This window comes from Cucumis melo, chromosome 4, assembly GCF_025177605.1.
Source record: "Cucumis melo cultivar AY chromosome 4, USDA_Cmelo_AY_1.0, whole genome shotgun sequence".
Classification (NCBI taxonomy): domain Eukaryota; kingdom Viridiplantae; phylum Streptophyta; class Magnoliopsida; order Cucurbitales; family Cucurbitaceae; genus Cucumis; species Cucumis melo.
The window spans coordinates 21849376-21873959 of NC_066860.1; the positions used below are offsets into that span (position 1 = coordinate 21849376).

Sequence of the window (24584 nt, forward strand, 5' to 3'; positions counted from 1 at the left end):
GGAGTGTTATAAACATTCTAATTGTATATTGAAACCCTGCGATTGCATATCTCCAAATATTTTTGTAATATCCTTTATTTTTTTTCATATGCTGTAGACCCTATAAATAGTGATCGTATGCATTTACCCTCTTCTTTTTCTTCCTACTTTGTCGTTATCTTATTTGTTTTACAACCATATGAATGCATTTCAAAATTTTACAAAAAGATAATATTTTTTTTAATTAAGATGAGTTATCTGTATTTACTATTTTAAGGAATTATTGAAAAGTGCTTATAGATATTTAAAAATTGACTAAATTAGAATGAAACTCACACTATAAGAAACTGAATTTGTATTTTGACTTGTTATATTTTGCAATAGAGAGAGGCTAAATGATTATGAATTTAAATCAAAAAATTATATTATTAAAAATTAAAAAATACAAAGCCAAACTGTTACATATTCAAGTGCAAGGATTAACTCATTAGTAGATGAAGGGTTTGAAGTTTATTTTTCTTTTAGAAAATTTCATGTGTTTGGTAACGTATTCAAAATTTGACTTTTAATTTAAAATCTCTTTGATACCATATATTTTTAAATCATAAGACCAGTTATAGTTACCTATATGAATATGACTTATGTTAAAAGAAAAAAAAAAACTGTGTAATTATTGTTTTGTAATATTCTATAATTTATGGTAAAGCATATTACTTGAATTAAGTTTATAACATCACATAAGAGCAATGTTTGATTTAATTGGACTAAGAAAAACTGAGGCAAATTAGCAAATGAATTGTATTCTAAATAAACAGAGAATGCAAAATTTAGCTGTATGTACAGAGGAGTATTTATTAAAGTAAACACTTCATAGCATTAATGTTTAAACCAAGTCATTTCGGTTAGCTCTACACAAAGCCATTCTACAAAGTAAATAGTACACATAAAATATATAATGGATTGCATTACATGCAAGGGCAAAAGGCTAAATATGAAGAGTGCAGGGTATGATGACACCCTTTTTTCACTTTCCAAAGCAAAGTGGTTATTGCTGGTTTTGCTGCCTCTGCTGGCCAAAATTAGGGTGAGTTTGTTGCATATTTTGAAGTGGTACCATACCTGATTGTAGAGACTGGGGATTTGCTGGCATGTTACCAAATGCACCTTGTGAAGCAAGTTGTGCTTGCTGTTGTTGCTGCTGTTGTGCTTGCTGCTGTTGTTGCATAGGCATCATACCACCAGTACTACCTCCTCCCATGAACACTGAGGAGGAATAAACGCAAGCTGCTTGTTAGAAAGCGATATCATATAAAATTACACAGATCATAAATCATTATTATGCATCTGTCTTGACCAACAAAGTTGTTCATCTAATTCTTGGGATATGAATATATCAGTGAGCCAAGGGGGACTACATACTCTGATCACTTAGAATTTGAGAAGCGTGGTTTCGCTGCAGATTGGTCCCAGGTAACCCATGCTGAAACAAATCAAATGCAAGTGAAATAGGCATAAATATTCTAGGGGTACAAGGTAGAGTGAAGTAAAAATGAGAGTGCGCAGTGCTATCAAGAATCGGGTGAAAAGATGTGAGAAAGCTTATAAAGGAAGACGGCTTTAGTTTGTAGAAGACATGGTACGCAGTGATAAAAGGATGTTAGCATAAGTGTGTCTATGTATTTGTTACTTTTGCTATTTATTTATTGAGCAAACAAAGGGTACATACGCTGAAACACAAAAATTAAATCTAAAATCTCAACAAAGAAAAGAAGAATGAAACAGAAATTATCTTAAATTTACTGGACATTTGCCCAAGTAGTGTACATACGCAGTAACTGTATCAAGTAGCTTCATTTTGTAAATGGATATGATAAGAGTGTTAGGGGTGTCAACATAATTAAGATGTTTAGATGCACTTATTGATCCTTAGACCTTCAGATTACTATGCTTATTATCATGTCCTATTGCATATTTAACTTTGGATCTTGAGCATATTAGTCTCTTTTCATTATATCAATAAAATCTTTGTTTTTGATTAGAAAAGAAAACATCTAATCACTTGGTTCCACCGTGAAAAAAAATCAGGTTATGAGAAAGAATGATCATGAAGATGGTATTTGCACAAAAAGGAACCCCACATTGAACTAATTTGATCATTCACGACGGAGCCCAAACCTACTTTCAACTTGCAGTTTGACGAATGGCTTTTCCCATTTAATTTTTTTGAAATGGAGACAAACTTCTTTATTAATAATAAAAACTCAAAGTACAAGGGATATATATGTCAAGTGTAATAAAGAAGCCTAAAGAGCAAAAAGCAGAGAATCAGAAGGTGCACCCGGGCATCTCAACTAGGTTGACATCCCCTTAGCACCAAAACAAAATTATCCCAATTAAAACACTAAGCAAAACGGACGATGTACTAGATAATAATCAACTGTGTCCAACATAAATACATAGGGCCGAGACAGAGAAAATACGAAGAATAGAAGCAATACAAAAACAACACTGACGAAAAAGTTGAGCCTAACAAAACGGCTAATGAGAAAACCAAAAGCAAAATAAGAAAGAAGCTTCAAAAAAGACCTGCCAAAACAAAGATTAAAGGATTGGTTGGGAGAGGAAAACTACCCAATTGAGGCAAATGTTTTGAATGGAGTAATCCCCGAACTCCTTGTTTAAGGAACACCAAGCTACCGCGTTTTGCTTTGCAGAAAGAAGAATTTCTAGTTTAGGTTTTTCCTTACCGTGAAAAATACGTTGGTTTCTCTCAAACCACAATTCAGAGAGGAGAGCTTTTGACAAATTTAACCATATTAGTCTAGGCTTCTTTGGAAGCGGTGGACCCTCCGGAAGCTGAAGAACCGAGGAACAAAAGGAACCATAAAAAAAACCCAAGCAATATTGAAAACGGAGAAGAGTCAGTTCCAGCAAAAGGAAGAGAAGGGACATAGCAAAAAGAGATGAAGTAGAGTCTCATTGACCTTCTGACAAAAAGGGCAAACAGAAGGCAGTAGACACTTGTTAGGAGCCTTCTTTTGCAGAATATCAGCACTGTTAAGGGACCCAAAAAGTGTGACCCAAATTAGAATATTAACTCTCCGGAGGCTGTTCGACTTCCACAATGCTTTAAATAAACGCTTATCCATTGGGGAGGCAGAGTGAAAGTGCACCGAGAGAGATTTAACGATAAAACGACCTTGATGGTCAATTGACCATATTTTGTGGTCTTCATAATCAAACACTTTTTCAAATGAGAGGAAAGGATTGGAATTCTGCAATTTCGGCTTCTTTTAAGCATCTTCTAAAGGATAGAGACCAAGAGAGGGTATCAAATTCCAAATGGTCTAACAATCGAGCCATGGGGAAGTAAGGCGATTCTGTAAAGTAAGGTAAAAAGGTCTTTGAGAGGGGAGGCACCAACCCAAATATCTTACCAAAAGCTAATTTTACTACCATTGCCAAGTTTAATTAGTGCTAGAGGTTCCATCGATTTCCACACTCTTGAGATATTTACCCATGGGATCCTTAGGCTATTTCCCGACTTTCCCACTGTAAACCAATCAAAGGCCTCTTTGCCGTGGATGCGGCTAATAATTTTCCTCCAAAAGGTCGAATCTTCCAATGAATATCTCCATCCCCACTTAGCAAGCAAAGTTGAGTTGCGGATTTTAATACCACCAAGGCCGAGACCCCACCCTTTAAAGGAAGGGAAACCAAATTCCATTTAACAAGATGGTTGAGCTTGCTGCCAAAATTGCTTTCCCAAACGAAATTCCTCATGAATTTTTCCAAAAAGGCTGCCACATTCCCGGGAATAGAGAAGATAGATAGTAAGTTGGGAAACTAGCCAAAACTGCATTGCACAAAATTTGTCTACCTCCTCTAGAGATGTTAAAACACTTCCATCTATCTAGTGTGTTGTGAACTAGATCAATGATTGGTTGCCAAAACTTCTTTCACCAAGGATAGCCTCCTAAGGGGAGACCTAAGTAGATGATGGGTAAATTTTCAGCCTTGCAACCAATACGGGCTGCTGTTTGAAGTAGGACATCCTCGGGCACATTAACTCCACTAAGAACTGATTTTTCCCAATTAACTTTCTGGTCCGAACACCATTCAAAGAGTCTAATGGCTTCCCTTAACTTGAGAAGCATTTGTTCATCATATTTGCAAAAAATAAGGGTGTCATCGGCAAATTGTAGCAAGGGAAGATGAATCAAATCCTTACCAACAAGGAGGTCCTCATACTGTCCGTTGATGTGGAGTTCATTTTACAAGGAGGAATAGGAAGGGCGAAAGGGGGTCCCCTTAACACTCCAAAAGGATTTCACGAGAAAGAAAGATTTGATTGGATTTAATTTAAAACATTGACGCTCTTCTAATCAAACGAAAAATCAACTTCTTCATCAACCATCACTTGTTGCAATCTCTGCAAATCAATCAGGTTGGAGAAGTCTTTGAAGGCTAGACTACTTTTGTGATTTTTGGCGGCCCCAAAAATTCAACATCCCCATAGGTTCTTCTTAACTTTTAATCTTGCCTCAAAGCAATTAACCCCATTGAGAGTTTCTAATGCAATCTGCTCTCTAACCGACCAAAGTTAGCCCCTATAGCTTCAAAAGCTTTCCTACTCCAATAATCAAGAGGAAGATTCCTAATCTTTTTCCAGCTGCCAAAACCCTTCAAAACGCCAACGCCAAGCCTGCTATGTTTAAATTTATTCCATTTTTTAAACAAAAAAATGGAACAGCTCGACTTCTTGTCATTTGCCTTTTTATCAATGAAATCCTCGATTGAGGTTTGATCCAAACTTATCATTGCGTACTCTGCAAACAATGGTTTAATGTTAATTTTGGTATTGAAATAGACTTCCAACACCCTTTCTAATCTCTTTCCTGTCATCAAAAGCAAACAATCTCGAAACAATCCATAATTTGTAAAAATCTTGCTGAAAAACTTCCTGATTCTTTTGTACCCAAAAAACATTTGCAATTGAGCTCTATTTTTACGCCCTCAAAACAGAGGAGAAACAGATATTCTTCACCGTTTCTACATATCTACTTTTTTGGGTGCGCACAGGACCTTCCTCACAGACTTCTCCATGCTGACTAGCTAAATTGGAACTTGAAACTAGATTTCTATGCCATTCCATGTATACTTGTTTCAACTGAAAACTTCTAATCATTCTCAGAAAAGCCAGCCACCCCTATGCGAATAACCCAAAAGCACATGAATGAAATACCTCCCCCCTTTTTCGGCCAAGCCGTACATCTCATAATCCAGCCTGCCTCAACTTTGGACTTAGACAGGCTTGTTCTCCCAGAATTATCACATCCATTCTGAAGGAAGAACTCATTTACAGATCGTCGAGTAAGCTCTGTGATGACCTTAATGAACCAAAACAATTGTGACTTTGATGCTTTCAAAATCCTCTGTGCTTCAAAATCCTCCACTTGGAAGAAAGCATTCTCAAGCCAAATACAAAAAAGGGAATTAAGGATTCTACAACTTTCCACTTTTATTTGAACTACTTGATGGAAGAGAGAGGTAATCGGAGAGGGGGCAAGACAACGGTGATCGGAGAAGGGGTTGCCGGAGGAGATTGAGTTGAAAAGAAAGGAGAAAGGAGAGAGGAGAGAGAAGAGGGAGAAGAGAGAGGAGAAAACTTACCTTTGATGTTTTTCTTGTGCTTTCCTCTTAGACCTCTCTTTGCAAAAAGAATGCACCAATGCATCAATAGAAGAACACTACATCGAGGAGAGAAGATGGATTCTTTTTGGTTTCAAAACCAAAAGAACAAAAATGGCTTGAACGGCTATGACTAGGGGTGAGCAATCAGCCAAGCATAAAGTTCCAACATTAGAACTTTTGGCCAGCAAAGGCATCTTGCAAGAAGAGCGTTGTGAAATTAAGATGTGCTTACGCAGGGTTAGATGTTATATGCAGGGTATCGAGCTTAGGAGATTCTCATACACCCTACCCTATCCTAGCCTTTTTTCTTATATGCACAAAGCTATTGCATTTTACGACGTAGATGTTGCTTATATGCAGGGTATTGAGTTTAGGCGACTCTTGGGACGTTTCAGGTGCAAAACTGGCTTAAATGGAGCATTTAGAGGTCAACTGGGCAATTGGGCTCAAAGGACAGCAAAATCTTCTTACTTAGTTGATATTTGCAGGCTTGAGAAAAGTATTTCACCCAAATCTCCATCGATTTCAGTTTGATCATGCAAAGCTAATGCATTTTCATTCAACTAAGAGACAGCACCTATTCGTACTTTCTGACTAATATAGCCAATAATAAAAGACTACGTCTAGATTTTCATACACCCTACCCCAACCTCACCTCTTTTCTTCCACTGAACAACACTTAAAAAAAAACATCAAAATTTAACGAGCAAACTTGAACCAACCTGCATACGTGACATGAGTGGTTGAGATGACATTGTAGCTGAAATATTTGGAATCTGGGGAAAAGAAATAAGAAGAAAGAATTTTAATAACAATTAAAAGAAAACAGGTAAAATATATTATATCGAAGTGTCAACTATCAATTCATATTTTTCTTTTTTTCTAAAAAAGGTGACAAACCACTTCATTAAGATAATGGAATAAGACAATACAAAGCAAATAAGGATAAAATGAAAGATAATAGAAAGGATCAGCAAGTGCACTCGGACATCTCAACAAGGTTGACACCCCCTTAGCACTCTCATCATCTCTTAAAAATAAACAAGGGACCAAAACATTCCAGCAAAACAGTACAAGAGTGTCCGATGCAAAAAACATAATAGAAACATCAAATACGTACAAGAACCAGATTAAATTTGGGGAAATATAAAAGCCTTTCAATTAAGGCTAATGTCTTGAATGGAAAACGCTTCAAAAGATTTTGATAAGGAGCACCATGAGGATGCATTGATCCTAGCAATCTCAGCATGAGTTGTCCATGGGGAAGCTTTGTTTTGAAAGATTCTTTGATTGCGCTCAAACCAATTTTCCGATAACAAGGCATTTAACTGCATTGAACCAAATCAACATTGGTTTCTCTTTTAAAAGTTCTGAGTGGAATCAGCACCCAACTTTTAATTGTGTTAAAGTTAAAACATGTTCTTGTAGGATACAAGTCCAAGCAGCACTTTCGTGGCAAATTTTCAACCTATAGGCCTCATCTCAAGGCTACAAATTTGACCAATGTTATTTCTCTTAGTCATGGACTGAGCAAAATGCTACCCCAAAAAATATCTCAAAGAGATTTGTGAAAGGAACTCAAATTCTAGATCTGGATTAACTGCTAGTGAAATCAATCCTGACTACAGGTGTCAAAAAAACAACTGATTCAAAATTACATCTACAGTTTGCGGACTTCGTGTCATATTACTTTCAATTTGCAGTGGAAGAAAATGGTTGCTGCACAACAACAAGCCAATTTTATCAAATGTTGTTGTGAAATCGCATTTTAGGAATGTGTTGAGTCTCTGACTCTCTAAAGTCTTAATCAATTTTGTAATCACGCAACAGTTTCCAAGACCAGCTGAAGATTTATTTTGTAACTGAAGAGTCTTTTAATACATTCTCCCTTCTTAGAGAATGGAAACTGTCTCTTATCTGAAAAAAGAAATGCATCATTTGGTTATATTAATTAATAAAAGTAGGGTTTTATATTAGAGAAATCGTTATTTAGATAAACCGGAATTAGTGGGTACTAGGACAAATTGGCAGCACCATGTCACCAGATAACAGTACCAACGACACTTGACCATGTTAACAAATTAAATAAAACCAAGAAGAAAACTTGCCAAAAGAAACAACCCAGATGGAGCTCTAGACCTGCAGTTCTAATTTTGCTAAAGCAACACAGGTACTTGTGGACGGACAGGAAAAGAAAAGCCTGTATTCCAAGAGGTCAATACAAGGGTCAAAGTTGTCTTCTCGTCATATGCAGTAAGCAGTAATTTCACTCCTCAAAACAATATGTTTGAGGGTGGAAAATTAACCTTAAGTATCTACAAACCTTAAACAGCATACCATTTACTTCACAGTTCATGCAATCTACTCGATCGAGGGTAATATAATCCAACTACATCTAAAAGAAAGAAAAGAGAACACTAATTATTAACAAAATAAAGGATGTAGATATCTGACCATTTGAGAAGTTGGTGTAGTCTGGGCAACATTAAACAAACTACTGTTAGCAGCACCAGAAAACTGGTGCAAATGACGATTCATTTGATTTCCTTGGCCTAGTTGGCTTTGAGTAATTCCATGTTGAACATGCCCAGAAGACATCTGCCTTCCCTGAAATTGCTGGTGTGCCAGTGGCTGTGAAAACTGCATCTGATGCTGTCCATGAATCTGGCATGGTCATATAATAAAAGAAAATATAACTGATTCCAAAGAAATCAAGGACCACAGTTTTTTTCTTTTTCTTTTTTGAAAAGGAAACAAGTCTCTATATTAAGTACCACAGTTTGAATTGTGGATTAAGGAAACAAACTCCATGTATATTCAGTTAATGCTTCTACCTTGGTAATTATCCTTGTGTAATGAGTTGAGAGGTCGCCCAATTAACAACACAGCGACTACCAATTAAAAATATTTTTTTATGGGACTTCAGTTAAAAATATGGCATTGCTCAAGTTATGAGTGTATAAGTATACGTCGATGGGGAGGTCGGTTTCCTTTTCAAAAAAGAAAATAAAGAAAAAAAAGGTATAAGTGGATGAGGAAAATATTTTGCAATAGCTATCCATAAACAAACACGATGCTTATCAATAAGAGAAAGACAATAAAATAATATGGAATGAGCCACGGTTACATCAATATCCAGGAATTGCCATGAATGCATTTCTTTTTCCTATTATAAGTCGAAAAATAGTTTCTGACCAACATAGTAACATAAATGTTAATATCTAATTTTAATAGTACCATAAGTGTTAATATCTAATTTTAACAGTACCATAAATGTTAATATCTAATTTTACCGACTCCATGAATTAAGAAAGTCCCAAAGGAAAAGATAAGCAAAGCTAGGACTTTGGGTAGTTGTACCACTAAGTACAAAATATGGCTTCTTGGTGGGTCTCTTTACATTAAAAATTCTTTTGTAACTACAACATCTTGAGGATTATCAAATGATTGGCAAGTTATTGCCATGTAGTTAGCCTCTTGGAGGGGGCTTCCTATACCCACGGCCCTAGGCTGTATACCTTTTGATGTATATATCTATATGGAAGTCCTCTTAAAAAAAATGTGAGGCTAATAACTTTGAGAAAAATTGTTACCAATTAAATTGTCATGTGTTATTATTTATTCAAGTATCAGAAAGCATTACCTGTCCTATTCCTTGCATAGAAGACTGTCTCATCTGTTGTTGAGCAAGGAGTTGCTGATGCTGAGGTAGCATCAATTTCCTTTGTTGAACCTGCTGAAGTTGCTGCTGTTGCTGTTGTTGGGTCTGCTGTTGAGGAGAAGGTGTGTTCATAATGTTTGCACTTGACCTTGGAGAGTTAGCATAGGGCATTGGCGATGTTGAGTTGTCAAAGGATGTGGCACTTGTAGCACCAGAAGGCGAAGCAGCTGATCTTCCAACAAGTTGTGATCCAGGAGGCTGCTTTAAATATCAAGTGAAAAGGACAATCAACAGCACTCTTTACAAAGAATTTTTTGTTAAAGAAAACAGTCTCTTCATTAAGATGATGGAATGAGATAAAGCTAACAAAATGGATACAAGAAGCAAAAGGTCCTGAGGATTTGGAGGCACATCAGGCCTTCTCAATTAGGTTGACACCCCATAACACCCTCATTATATCCAACTATCAAAAGGAAGTCATACAAGGCTAACAAACCAGAAAATAGTCATATGGTCTAGTACAAGTCAAGTTCCACAATTTTGTGCAATCAAAATTACATAAACTAACATAATCAGCCAATCAACAACAAAGTAACAACTAAAAAGCTGGAAATATGATAGCTCTTCAATTTAAGCTTAGGTCTTGAATGGAAAAATCTGCACACTTACAAAGAAATAAGAATTGAACCTCCTAATCATATGCATGTCTATAGAACAACGAGAAAGTAAGATGAAAGAAAATAAAAACTATTATGTCATGATGCAGAATATGAAGTATGTAACTATTTTTTTTTAATAGAAAATTTAATCGAGAGGAAATAAAAGAATACGATGGCATATAAAAAACCAAGCCTACAAAAGACCCCACTACATAAAAAGGTTCCAACTACATAAAATGTTGCCCATAGAGTAATTAGAAAAAGTCATTTGTTTTAGCACAACAACTTTCATCGAGAAAGAATGAAAGAAAACAAGAGCATATAAAAAAACAAACTCACCAAAACAACCCAACTAGAATAAGGCATTCCAACTAAGTAAAATGTTTCTCAAGGAATAATAACAAAAGATCTTCAAAATCGAAACCCAAAGGAACACATGAAATCTAACGAGAGACCAAACCTCGTTGTGAGCCCTTTCCCTTCCACGAAACACCCTATCATTCCTCTCCTCCCAAATTATGTTAGTCATCTCATTAAATTTCTCTAAAGAAAGTTAAACGAGGAATAATTCCTCACGAGGAACGCAACCCTTGCCCTAACTCTCGCAAAATTAAACGAAGAATTCCACAAATCGAAACCATTTGATTTAGATTTCCCTTTTCCTTCCAACAAAGAATACACCAAAAAGGACCCACTAACGAGGGCATCTTCCTTGAAAGTCAATTCATGATGTTCACACGACCAAGTAAGACTTTCCAGGTGAAGAATTTAAGTTTTCTAGGCACCTTAATTCTTCACAAAACATCAAAGACTGGGTCAATAATGGGAGAAGGGTCCAACAAAGGCCGAAAGATTAACTTACAAGAGAATCCATTTAAGGGATTAGGACTCCAAACACAAACGATCCTTCTCTCAACCCTAAAATGAAACTCTTCTATCAAATATAGACAAGAGACGACCTCCATCGTTTCACTCGAACAAGGAACAATGGAACCCAAATGAAAACAAGACAAAGATCCTCGTCCAGTTCTTTAAGGGGAAAAATGGAAACAAGGAAACATAAAGCAAGGGTGGTCTATCCCTCACCCACTGATCTTCCCAAGCATATGTTTCCTTACCTTCCCCCACTACACAACAGACAAAATGGGAAAAGGAGGAGAGCTCAAGGAAAGTATTCTTCCACAGGACATGGTACATGCCATTTAACCCCACTAGACGACCATTCAAAGCAATCAACATTGTTCTTATATTCTTCCCATTAACCCCCCAATTAACAAAATGTGAGCCTTTTCCTCCGTTCACCTCTTCCCAAAGGATGGACATCCCTCATTAGATGCATCTACAAACCAAATCCGAGGCTCAAAAAAGGAAAAGATAAAAAATGGTAGTCATTCAAAATAAATAAAATCGAGTTAAGTCTACCAACTTTGGAGAAGAAGCTCTTCTTTCAAGACGCCAACCTCTTCCTTACCTTTTCCACCCTTGGATGCTAAAAAGAATAAACCTTCAGCTTCAGGGGGAAGGGCAAGGTAGGAAAAGAGAAAGGAGAAAAGAGCCAACATCACTGGCAATCAAGTCTTTATTTGTCTTTTTCTTTTCCTTTTTAAGTAAAAACAACTTTCATTGAGATAAAAATGAAAGAAACAGACATACAAAAAAACCTGTTATACGAAGAAGAAGGCTCCTAATATACAAAATAGAACTTATAGAACAGTTACAAAAAGTCTTGAAAAGTCGAGGAAAACATGAAATCCAACAAATGACCGAAGACCACTTGAACCCTTTTCCAACCCTTTTTTTTTTGGTAAACCTTTCCAACCCTTAAAACACATTCACCTCACCGAGAGATCCCACATAATAGCACACACCTATCTCCTAAGCTTACCCTATTAATTTTGATCCCAGACATTAGCCTCAAAAATAACCTGTAGAGTTCTATTATATCTAAATGTGCAAAACAAACAATCCAAGTGCCCAAGTTCAACGCCAATGATAATGCAAATAGTCATAAGAAGAGCAGGGAAATGAAAGAATTGCAAGAATAGGAGACAGTCGGCAATAAAATGTTCAAATATTTTATTCCTAACAGTACTATACTACCTAACGTCGTCTTTCAAGGAAGGGTGAATGGTAGATACAACTCACAAGTCATAACCAAGAAATCCTAATAAAATTAGGAACCAACCGATACAAGATAATTCAATCACATACATAGGAGAACCTCGAATGAAACCAAATCTGTTAGCCAAAAGTTGTTTCCCCTTGGAGAACTTAGTTTACATTCTATAACTCAAGAAGATGCAAATTTAAGAAACCATTTCAAGGAGCAAGGAAATCATCTAACCTGTATCACTGCTCCTTGACTACTAATATTAGTTGACGTTAGAGGAGTACTCTTTGCATACATACCTGAAAGAGATTTTGTTCAACAACTACAAGTTAGTGCAATTTAGTAAATTAATCTATAAATCATTTATGTTTGAGAAGACAAATGAATATTACCAGACGTTTCGTTAAAACTCTGCACTCCATCACCTGCATTCAGCACATCTATCAAATGCATCGGAAGTGTTGACGTAATTTGTCGTTGCTCACCGGGTAATCTTAATCCTGCATGTTAATATAAGATTCATTTACAAGGCATCACTACTGTACTTAATGAAAAGAGTAGGGGAGAAGAAAAATATAGAAGTAAATGAAACTTCAGGTTTGAGCCAAGTCTTAACAATAGATCCAACCAAACCGAAAACTAATGTAAAAGTCTGATGCAATACTCGGGTCATTCCCGCTCGGGACATTCCTGGGATGAAAGATGTAATACACACTCAGGGCATTCCCAGGGTGGAGTGATGTAAACTTAGGACATTCCCGGGGTGGAGTGTTTTAAACTCTGGACATTCCCGGGGTGGAGTGTTGTAACCTCGGGACATTCCAGGGTGATTGTTTAGCTAGTTAGTTAAAATTATCTGTATACATTTTCATCTATCAATAAGCATCTCCTCTCATGTTGGGGGAGAAGATTTTCATTCGATCAAAAAATAGTCTTTGTATTATACCAATTGGTATCAAGGCACCATAAGCTCTCGGGACCTATGGCTGTCAGGCGAAACCAACCGGTGGCGGCTAAGCAACCTGCTCAAAACCAAGAGGCAAATGAAACACATGTCCTCTCTCCAAGAACCACCTCGAGACACTTGCTATCCTCTATCCAAGAACCACCTCAAGAAAGAAGGGTAAATGATCATAACAAAAGATTCCAACCACATTATGATGATAGAAGAAGGGAGTCGGCAGAATATAAAATGAAGATAGATCTCCCTAGTTATGACGATAAGAGAAAATACTGAAAAGAAATTTAACTACATGAACACACCCGAGGCAAAAAAAGTGCATCTAGTGGCATTGAAGTTGAAGGTTGGAGCTTCAGCTTGGTGGGAGCAAATTGAAGTCAATAGGAGAAGAAAATGGAAAGGACCTATTGCTTATTGGGAGAAAATGAAGAAGTTGATGAAGGCCCAATTTCTTCCACCCAACTACGAGTAAACCCTCTATAATCAGTACCAAAATTGCCGGCAAGGAACAAGAACCGTTGCTGATTACATAGAAGAATTTCACCGATCGGGAGCAAGAACAAATTTGATGGAGAATGAACAACACCTCATTGCTCGGTTTGTTGGAGGATTGAGGTTTGATATCAAGGAAAAGTTAAAATTACAGCATTTTCTAAATCTTTCTGATGCCATCACTTATGCAGAATCTGTAGAGGAGATCAACGAACTAAGCACAAGGAAGAACACAAGAAGAGGCCTGTGGAATGTTAAAAACATCAATAAAGCTGCTGCTGCACACTCTTCTCTTACTCAGTCCACTAAAGATCAAGAGAAAGACAAGACTAGTGATCCAAATGGGAAGAATAATGAAGCAATTCCCAATAAACAAGTAGAGAACATGTACCAGAAGTCCTAATATGAGTAAATGCTTCCGTTATGGACAAACCGAACATCTCTCCAATTCTTTCCCTAAAAGAAAGATTGTTGCTATCCTAGGGGAAGATGAAGACTTTGTTCAAGAGCAAGAAGAAGAGTTTGATAAAGATGAAGAGATTCCAAAACTTGATGAAGGAGAAAGATTGCCTTGTGTACTTCAAAGAGTACTAATTGCTCCAAAAAACTGACATTTCCCATCAGCAAAGACATAGTCTTTTCAAGACTCGTTGCACTATTCAAAGTAAGGTGTGCAACATAATCATTGACAGTGGCAGCATCGAGAACTTTGTTTCTAAGAAGCTAGTTACTACACTTAAATGGAAGACTGAGCCTCATTCTAATCCCTACAAGATTGGATGGATCAAGAAAGGTGGAGATGCTCAATAATGAAATTTGCATGGTTCCATTGTCAATTGGAGGAAGTTATAAGGATCAAATCGTGTGAGACGTTTTAGATATGGATGTTTGCCATATCTTGCTTGAAAGTCGTGGCAATATGATGTTCAAGCAACCCATAGAGGAAGGGAGAATACCTATGAATTCCAATGGATGAACAAGAAGATTGTCCTAATGCCCCTAAACAAGAAAAATGAAGGAGTCAATCCTATGAAGAACAATAGCCACCTCTTCATCACTGTAAGTGGAAAGAACTTTATTAAAGATAGAGAATCTGACATATTAGGCCTTGTTGTTGCAGGCCATTCTTCCATAGACTACTCCGACCATATACAACCGAGAGTGCAAGATTTATTGAACCAATTTCCGAGCATCAAGGAAGAGCCATTTGAATTGCCTCCTCTTCCAAGCATTCAGCACATTATTGACTTGATTCCAGGCTCTTCCCTTATAACCTTCCTCACTACAGGATGAGTCCAAAAGAATATGAATTCCTGCACAACACATTAAAGAGCTACTAAAAAAGGGACATATTCAAACCAGCATCAGCCCTTGTGCAATCCCAGCCCTATTGACTTCAAAGAAAGATGGCAGCTGGAGAATGTGTGTTGATAGCCGAGTCATCAACAAGATTACTGTCAAATATCGTTTCCCTATTCATCGAATCAATGACCTACTAGATCAACTTGGAGGAGCACTCATTTTTTCTAAGGTAGACTTTAAAAGTGGCTACCACCAAATCAGAATAAGTTGGGAGATGAATAGAAAACGGCTTTCAAGACTAATGGGGGGCTACTTTAGTGGCTAGTATTGCCTTTCGGCTTGTCCAATGCACCAAGCACTTTCATGCAATTGATGCATCAAGTGCTTCACTCTTTTCTAAACAAATTCGTGGTGGTCTATTTTGATGATATCCTAGTATACAGTAGAAATGAAGAAGATCATTTACAGCATCTCAAGCTGGTTTTTGAAGCCCTGGAAAGGATGAACTGTATGTCAACTTGAAGAAGTGTAAATTCTGCACTAAAGAAATTTCATTCTTAGGGTTTGTTATATGTGAAAATTAAGTAAAGATGGATGAGAGCAAGGTGGAAGCAGTAGCAAAGTGGCCAACTCCTAATTCAGTGAAAGAAATCCAAGTTTTCATGGGGTTGGCTTCATTTTACAGAAAGTTCATGAAGAACTTTAGTTCCATAACAGCTCCAATAACTGATTGTTTGAAGAAAGGAACTTTTTCTCGGAGAAAAGACATACAGCGGAGTTTTGCTTTGATCAAAGAGAAACTTAGCAGCCAGCCAGTTCTCAAACTGCCAGAATTTGACAGCCCATTTGAAGTGGCAGTAGATGCCAGTGGAGTGGAATTGGGGCAGTCCTTTCACAAGGGGGACATCCAGTTAAATTTTTCAGTGAAAAATTGAGTTCCTCTAGACAAGCTTGGAGCACTTATGAGCAAGAATTATATACTCTTGTTAGAGCCTTAAAACAGTGGAAGCACTACTTATTATCAAAGGAGTTCATACTACTCACTGATCATTTTTCTTTGAAGTATCTTCAAACTCAAAAAAGCATCAACAGGATGCATGCTCAATGGGTGTCTTGTATCCAACGTCTTGATTTTACAATCAAACACTAAGCTGGGAAGGAAAACAGTGTTGCTGATGCCCTAAGCAGAGAATATATGGGAAGACTTATCAATTGATTTTGTGGTAGGTCTACCCAAAACTCAAAGAGGATTTGACTCAGTTATGGTTGTTGTGGATAGATTCAGCAAGATGTCACACTTTTTGGCTTGCAAAAAGAATATAGATGCAGTATATATAGCCACTCTCTTCTTTAGAGAGATAGCGAGGCTACATGGCATCCCTAAGACCATAGTTTCCAACCAAGATACCAAATTCCTTAGCCATTTCTGGAAGACCTTCTGGAAGACCTTTTGGAAGAAGTTTGACACCACTTTGAAATTTAGTATCATTGCTCATCCACAAACTGATTGACAAACAGAGGTAACTAATCTGTCTTTGGGAAACTTGATTTGCTGCCTAAGTGGCAATCATCCTAAGCAATGGGATATGATTCTTGCCCAAGCTGAATTTGCTTTTAACAACATGAAGAATAGAACTACAGTCAAATGCCCCTTTGAGATCGTGTACACTAAAGCTCCAAGACTTACATTGGATCTAACTAGCCTTCCAAAAGAAGTAGAAATCCAAGAAGAAGCTGAAGAACTAACGGAGAGAATTCAAAAGCTTCACACTGAAGTCCATGACCATATCACTAAGACTACCGAGTCTTACAAAGAAGAGAAAGACAAGAAAAGAAGGGAAGGGAAGTCCACTATCAAATTGGAGACCTTGTAATGGCCTACTTGAAGAAGAAAAGGTTCCCAGCTGGAACTTATGGAAACCTAAAAGATAAACCGCTTGACCCATGTAGAATAATTGCTAAATAGAGCCAAATGCCTACAAGATTGAGCTGCTTGAAGGGTTCAACATCAGTCCAATCTTTCAACATTGCAGACCTTAAAAGATAAAATGCACCTGTTGGATTCCAACTTTCATGACAAACCTAACTGGGGAACGAGTTTGATGCTTGGGGGTGGAATGATGTAATACTCAGGTCATTCTCGAGTGGAAGATGTAATACACACTCGGGGCATTCCTGGGGTGGGGTGATGTAAACTGAGGACATTCCTGGGGTGGAGTGTTGTAAACTTGGGACATTTTGGTGGTGATTGTTTAGCTAGTTAGTTAATAACTATCTATATACATTTTCATCTATAAATAAACAACTCTCATATTGAGGGAGAAGATTTTCATTCGATTAAAAAATAGTCTTTGGTATTACACCAAAATCATATGCATCAAGCATCAAGGACTACTCTTTTATTTTTTTTTATTTTTTTTATAATGAGAAAACAACATTTGAGAAAAAAAATGAAAGCATTTACTAGGATCCAAAAAGAATAATCCTACATAAAGGGAGGCCACTAAAGGAAGGGCCTTAAATTGTGTAAAAGAATGCTCGTGTCAAAACAAAAGACTTTTGTAACTAAAACTGAAAGAGAAATATGGAATCTAACAAAGGATCTGATAAGCCTTTTGTCTTGCTCAAGCCCAACAGCTTAACATACAAAATAATGATTTACAAATAACCTAGAAATTGGTAGTAAATATTGAGAAACAAACATGTAAACAATTACGTTGAGGTGCATGTATCTCACTGTCTTTTAAGAGACTAAGGGGCCATTTGGGGGAAGGGTTAGGTTATGGAGGGTTAGTGTTATGATAAAACTAGTGTTATAATAAACCTAGTTTTATGATAAGATGTGTCTGGGGGAAGGGTTTAAAAAGATAGTTTTATGAGGGAGTTGAAGAGATAGGGTTATGGGGAGTTGAAAAGGTTTTAGAAGAAGGAGAGAGAGGGAAGAGGGGTTATGATAATCCTAAAACAAGGGTTATGATAACCCTTCCCCCAAACAAGGGTTGGGTTACCATAACCCAACCTAATAGTGATAACCCTTGGACCAAACGGCCCCTAACTATGTATTCCTTTATATTAACCACCAATGCACCAAATATTGTCTAACATGTCTCCTCCAAGATACAATCACACAACTGAAATGTTTGTAGCTCAAACTACTTTGCACTATAACATTAGGCTCAAAGCTCCACAACAAAAAACACCTTCCTTTTGGCCATTTGCTTTAAAAAGCACAAAAGAGAGAAATATCAAAATGTAGAGAGGAAAAGATTGAAGATCTTGCATTCTATTGTGTGTTGAGAATTTTTGTAAGAGAGATATTTGAAGGAGAATATTAGCTATTGGAATTTAATAGAAAAGGCTAAACAAGCCTCTTCAAATAGAAAAGATTACTAGTTGACCACCCTCTTTTTCTTTTCTTTTCTTTTTTTTTTTAAATTTTGTTCAGGTCAGCTTATGCATACCTCGACTAATCTCACAAGACAACTGATTTAATCCTACAACATTTGGATGACGAGAAAACTCATAGAATATTAAATTCTAGGTAGGTGATTGTCATGGATTGAACCTGTGACCTCTCAACCCTTTATCAAAGTCACCTCCCCTTTGGTCAATCCATAATTCCCTCTTTTTCAGATATTACTTTTAACACCTTATACCCACATGGTTTGCAAGAATTAAATCAGTTTGCCAAGCCTGGTAGTGTGCAGTGTTTTAAAAGCTTATTTGTGGAGAGGCGAGGCGCAGATGAAGAGGCGCAGCTGAGACGCGCGCCTTCCTCCAGGCGCAGTAGGCGCAAAAGCCCCAAAGGTGCGGGCTTTATTATTTGGGCTAGGCTGTAATTAAAAAAAAAAAAACTATTATACCTATTATGTGTTTTACATATGGCTATAAGTCCAACGAAGAAGATACCGATGGCTAGAAGTCCAATGAAGGAGCGAATGAAGATGAGGATCAATTTAGTGATGATGAGTTTGATCTTTAGGAATGAACTTTTATTTTGATTGTTGTTGAATTCTGACTAGTTTTCTATTGTGTTTTGTTTTTTGGATAGAAAACTAATATTATAATATTTTATACATTAGAGTTAATTCTCATTTCCACATTGGTTATTTACTTATATTTTATACATTGTTGTTCCTTTCAATTTTGTATGTATATATATATGTATATTTTCTTTTATATAGTGCGCCTCATGAAAAAAAGCCCGCGCCTTTTTGTGCGCCTTGCGCCTAGGCCCCAGAGGACCATTGTGCCTTAGTGCGCCTTGAGCCTTTAAAAACACTGGTAGTGTGGGCTTGCTACTTAGTTGGGGCCTTCAAGTGTTTGGGAAGTATGAAGAAGAATGAAAGATCAATTGATTCAGGGGATCCAACTGAGCTAGGATCCCTACAGCCTGACCTAAGGAACAGAGCATTTCTCACCATATATGCATCCTCCATAATTCATATGGTTATTTTACAAAGTCGCATCACTCCCATTCTACAACATTCCACTTCTCCTTTCTCCCTCAGCAACTCTTTCACAAAATTTCAAACAATTTAGTCATTTAAATCAACTCTCCCAACAAGCAAGTTATGGTGTTTGATTCATACAACAATGAAAAGAGAGGAAAATGGCTGTTACACAAGTCAGAATGTTCATATTCAATTATGCACAAAAAAATTGATAAAGTACATCATGAATAAAGAAATAAATATACAGATCCGTAATCTTCATAGATATGTGACAAGTTGGCAAGAAATCTAAATATAATATTGCTTTTTTTGGTAAATGTCAATCGTGAGTGACTTACAAGGCAATGATACAGTACTAAACAATATATGAACTACAACTAATTAAAACTAAGATACTAACCAAGGACTATACAAGTAATAAAATATCACCTTCCCCGAAGTTAACAGCAGCTCGGAGTAAATTTTCTTGCTCCTGAATTTTTGCTGCTTGAGCCTTATCTAAGGTTGGAGCTATTGCTGGCCCTTGACGCATTCCAAAGCAATATGCTTTTCGAGTTTCAGCTAATATTTTTTCAGCACTTTCACAGGCTGCTCCAATCATTTCAATTCTAGTCTGTAAGAAAAGTAAACCTAAATGCCAGATAAATAAGAAATTATGTGATTTAATGAATTTCTTTAGAACGAGGAGTTCTACGATCTATAATTATTTAACAAACTTCTAGTACCTTTAATTTCTCAATCTGTGTAGATACTGGCATGTTGTGCATCCCAAGAAGCAACTGCTCTCGTTTCGAATTGTCATCTACCTCCATCTCAGGCAGTAGTTTGGAGGACAACATAACTGGTAGTACTGGGCTCACAAAAAAAAAAAGAAAGAAAGAAAGAAAGAAAAATTAGAGGAAATCAAAATTTACAAATAAATGAATGATTGTTCAAGCATAAAAAACAAAAACTAAGCATTTGTTCCTTTTATTTCATCAAATACTTGGAAGGGGTGCAGGGACATACTTGTAGAGTTCTCTGCATTAACATTCTTTGGATGTACAACGAAAGCCTTCGAAACTTTCTTAATTTCGTCAACAATGTTGAAAAGCTCGAGATTCACCATAGAATACTGCCCCAGTATGTCTTGCCTGGTGTAAAAATCAACTATACAGTCAGCCAGTAGAGGAGAATATGGAAATATAAATAGAAAGATATTAAGAAGCTTTGATGTCTAGAAAGATAATCAGTACATGTAAATCCACGAGATAGAGAAATAAAAAACTACTTTCTAACACTAACGTGCTATCAATCGAAAGCCGATAACGAACGTAAAAATTCAAGCACATTTGGAAATATCACAAGAGAAAACTAGGCGAAAGATGAAAGTAGACCATTTAGGTGTGGTATTGGTGCGACCATAGACATCAAAATCTTCAAGGATCCGAGAAATGGCTTTAAAGAGAGTAGTAGCTCGATTCTTCAGAGCCTCTAGGTTCAACTGTTGCTGAACTGCCTGGTTTAGCCTTTCCGCGAAAACCACCTGCTGCGCCGGAAGAGGCTGTTGCTGCTGAGGCTGATTCTGCACCGCCCCGTCAATGGTTGCCATTAGCGAAAGACAACAGTTGCCCTGTTTGATGCGAGTAACATAAAACGAGTACGGCGAGTGTAGATCTCGCTCGGGTCTGGCTGCGAGGCCAGGCTTGCCTGAGGTGCTCCAATTGATTCCGCTTTACCGGGAAGCAGATTCCATTCCAAATTTTAACTGTAATATCTATTTCATCCCAAATTAAAAGTAATTTTCAGAAATATTTGATTCTCGTAGCGAAGTAAAAAAGTCACATTACTTAAATTATAAACAAACAAAATTATTTGGTAGGTTTAACTTACAGATGCATCACCTAGAATTATAATACTGGATGTATAGAATAATGGAACTTCTTAGCACATCAACAATTTACTTCTCTCCTTTAGGTGTTGAAAGAATAATAAAAATGGTCTTTTAAAGATATAACAAAAACTGCAAAATATTAATAATTCAAAAAACAAAAAAAGTTCACTTGCCTACAATAAGAAAAATACAAAAAATGTATCGTCAACCACACTATCAACAACGCGTTTAATATATTTGACATACGATCGTGTATATATGGCTATTGTTTGATCCAGATCTAAACGATTTATTAGATGAATTTTATCGTTTAATTTGGTTACACAGAATCCCTAGATCTAAATGATCTTTTTTAAAATTTGTTGCACAATCGTTTAGATTTGGCTAAACGAATTTTTCAAAATTCTTTTGTCGTTTAGATTTGTTTATACCATAGTTTTTTTCAAAATTCTTTGATATGATTTGCTAAACGATTTTTTTTTTATTCTTTTAGTACACAATCGTTTAGATTTGTCTACGTTTATTTTTTGTACATGATCGTTTAGAGCCAAACCTAAATGGTTTTTTCAAGATTACACGATCTTTTAGATTTGGTTACCGCATAAAGAAAGAAAACAGAAAAAGAAAAAGACGGTAGAAAGAAATTATATTTGGTTATCCAAATCTAAACAACTTAAAAAAACATCATGGAAAGAAATTTGGGCAAATCTGGAATATTTAAAAAAAAACAGAAGGACATAAGAAAGTATGAACTTTGTTACACGACCCGTAAATATTGTAGTAGTTTATTATATTTATGAAAAGCATTTTGTCATTTTTTACAATTTCTTTTTAAACAAATTGTAATTAAAAAATAAAAACTTTTGTATATATTTATAAAAAAGTATAATAGTTTTTAGGGAAACTTAGTTTTTAGGGAAACTTACATAAATCTAACAAAACAGTAAACTATTTACGACCCGTGTAACAAAACCAGCCATTTTTTAAATATTCTAGGTTTGCCCTTCCATCTTTCTTTTCTTCCTCGCGATTCGTCTTCTCCTGTTATTTCGTCTCCCCCTGGGATTTCGTCTTTCTTCTTTTCTCTTTTACTTTCCTGCGATTTCTTTCTATCATGTTTCTTATTTTTCAATTCTTTATTTATGTCGTTTAATCTCTCCATCGTTTTTCTTCTTTTCCTCTTCGTTTTTTTTTTTTGCTTCGATTTCTTTCCATCGTTTTTCTACTTTTCCTCTTCTTTTTTTCGCTGCGATTTTTTCTCTCGTCTTTCTTCTTTTTTTTTTTGTTTTTTTACGCGTTTACATTTGGATAATCAACTCTAAACGATTATGTACAACAAAATAGCAAAATCTAAAAAAATCATGTATAAAGAATCTTGAAAAAAATCATTTAGATTGGAGTAATCAAATGTAAACGATCATGTAAAAAAAATAAAAGATTGTGTATAAAGAATCTTGAAAAAAAATCATTTAGATTGGAGTAGCCAAAGGTAAACGATCGTATAAAAAAAAGATCGTGTATAAAAAATCTTGAAAAAAAATCATTTGGATTGAAGTAACCAAATGTAAACGATCGTGTAAAAAAAAAGTAAACGATCGTTTAAATAAATCTAAACGATTGCATAAAGAAATCTAAACGATCGTGTACCAAAAGAAGTAAAAAAAATCATGTACCAAATTAAAAAAAATCATTTAGATTTGGGTCCCAAATCTAAACGATCTTGTAACAAAATTAAATATTGAATTGAAAAGATAAATTGTAGTCATATTTAAACGATCGCGTATAAATTGTAGCCATATATAAACGATTGCGTCCATATCTAAACGATCACGTATAAATTATGGTCATATATAAACGATCGCGTTGTAGCCATATTTAAACAATCGCGTATAAATTATAGCCATATCTAAAACATCATGTATATATTAAACCATATCTAAACAATCGCGTATAAATTGTAATCATATCTAAATATATATATATATAGGAAAAAAAAACAACTCGTCCGTAAATCAAACTACACTGTACAAAAAATGTAATTATAGAATCCATACAAATATACAATCAAAGATTTTTTTTTTCTCTTTTAACTCATTTGAAATTTCTTTCCAAGTTTGTGTAACGCCTAAAGTAAGTAATTTTAAGTTTAATTAAATTTTAACTATGTTGAAATTATTTTGAGTGTTATTTGATTTAATTGTAGAGATTATTGATTTTGTAGAAATTAGAATTTATTAGATATTTTGAAAAAATATCTAATTAATTATTTGAAATTTGGAATTTATGATTGAAATTGTTTGTTGTAAGTGAATTGTGGTTGGTGTAATTGTATTTGAGGGAATTATGATTAATTATATATATGATTATATAATTAATTGAATTTGAAGTGAAAATAATTATATTATGAAGATAATATAATTATTTAAGGATATATTGTTTTGGAGAAGATAAAAAGAAGATTTGATGGGAGGAGTTATTGAAGAGAGAGAATATTTTAGTTTTAAAAGAGATTTTGGTTGGTTTTAAATAAAGAGAGAAGAAGTTGTTTTATTTGGAAAATAATAAGGAAAAGGGAAAAGAAGACAATAATAATTTTATTATTATTATTTTTCTTTTAAATAGGGCTTCAGTTTTCGTGCACCACTATTCATCATCTTGTCCCTCAACACAAAAGAAACCCTAGCCTCTCAATCTGCCATTACCTCCATCTTCTCCGTTCAACAGCCAGCACGAAACACCATCACTGTTGGCAAGCCACCCTCTCTGTTTTCATCCAAACCGTCCTGTCGCGTCAGCCACCGTTCGTCCTATCGCATCGGCCATCTTCGCAAACCACCGCCCAAGCGTCACCTCCTCGCAAGCCTCAAGCACGTCATCGAGCTTTGCATTTCGTCAGTCGTCGTCGATCAGCCGCGTCCTCATGTGAGTCAAGCTGCATGTGTGCCTTAGCCTAGCCCAACCCAAGTTGCATGCCACTCCAGCTGTAAGCCATACGTCCTCTTGATCCAAGCCTTGCTGAGCCTCCTCTGTATGCATCGAGCCTCCCTTGTCATCCAAGCCGTCGCGCACCCTTATACTTCAACAGTCGAGCTTCCTATCTGATTCCCTCTCTAGTCAAGCCGTTTTGAGCCCTCAAGATTGTTTTTGGGTTTTTTTCCACCTATTTTGGAAAGTTTGATTGGATATTGGTTAATGCCCAACAAATAATAATTTTAGACCCTAAATAATTTAATTTTAGATTAATTTGGTTAGATTTTAACTGGAAGTTTGAGCTATGGAATTTTCCTAACCAAGGGTAAATTGATTCGACCTCAACTTTGGGTAAGTTGAATTAACTGGACTTTTGGATCCTTAATCAACTGTTAATTAAGTTATTGAACTGAGTATATTTTTACCTTT

General features: G+C 36.0%; 1 protein-coding gene across 2 annotated transcripts; it reads right to left on the reverse strand.

Moving 5' to 3' along the window:
- Window positions 1-829: 829 nt before the first annotated feature.
- On the reverse strand, window positions 830-21081 carry LOC103502790 (mediator of RNA polymerase II transcription subunit 8). 2 transcript variants are annotated; one of them, XM_008466876.3, is made up of 11 exons: window positions 20689-21081; window positions 20321-20445; window positions 20038-20162; window positions 19742-19925; window positions 12496-12603; window positions 12338-12402; window positions 9317-9592; window positions 8128-8337; window positions 6396-6449; window positions 1399-1459; window positions 830-1242 (listed from the first exon to the last, which is right to left on the reverse strand). In XM_008466876.3, exons 1-11 carry the CDS (start codon window positions 20901-20903, stop codon window positions 1025-1027), a joined length of 1641 nt encoding a protein of 546 aa, XP_008465098.2. In that variant the 5' UTR covers window positions 20904-21081; the 3' UTR covers window positions 830-1024. The 2 variants fall into 2 exon arrangements, with proteins under 2 accessions (XP_008465098.2, XP_008465097.2); XM_008466875.3 differs by having other exon boundaries at window positions 9317-9595; window positions 20689-21058.
- Between the last annotated feature and the right edge of the window lie 3503 nt (window positions 21082-24584).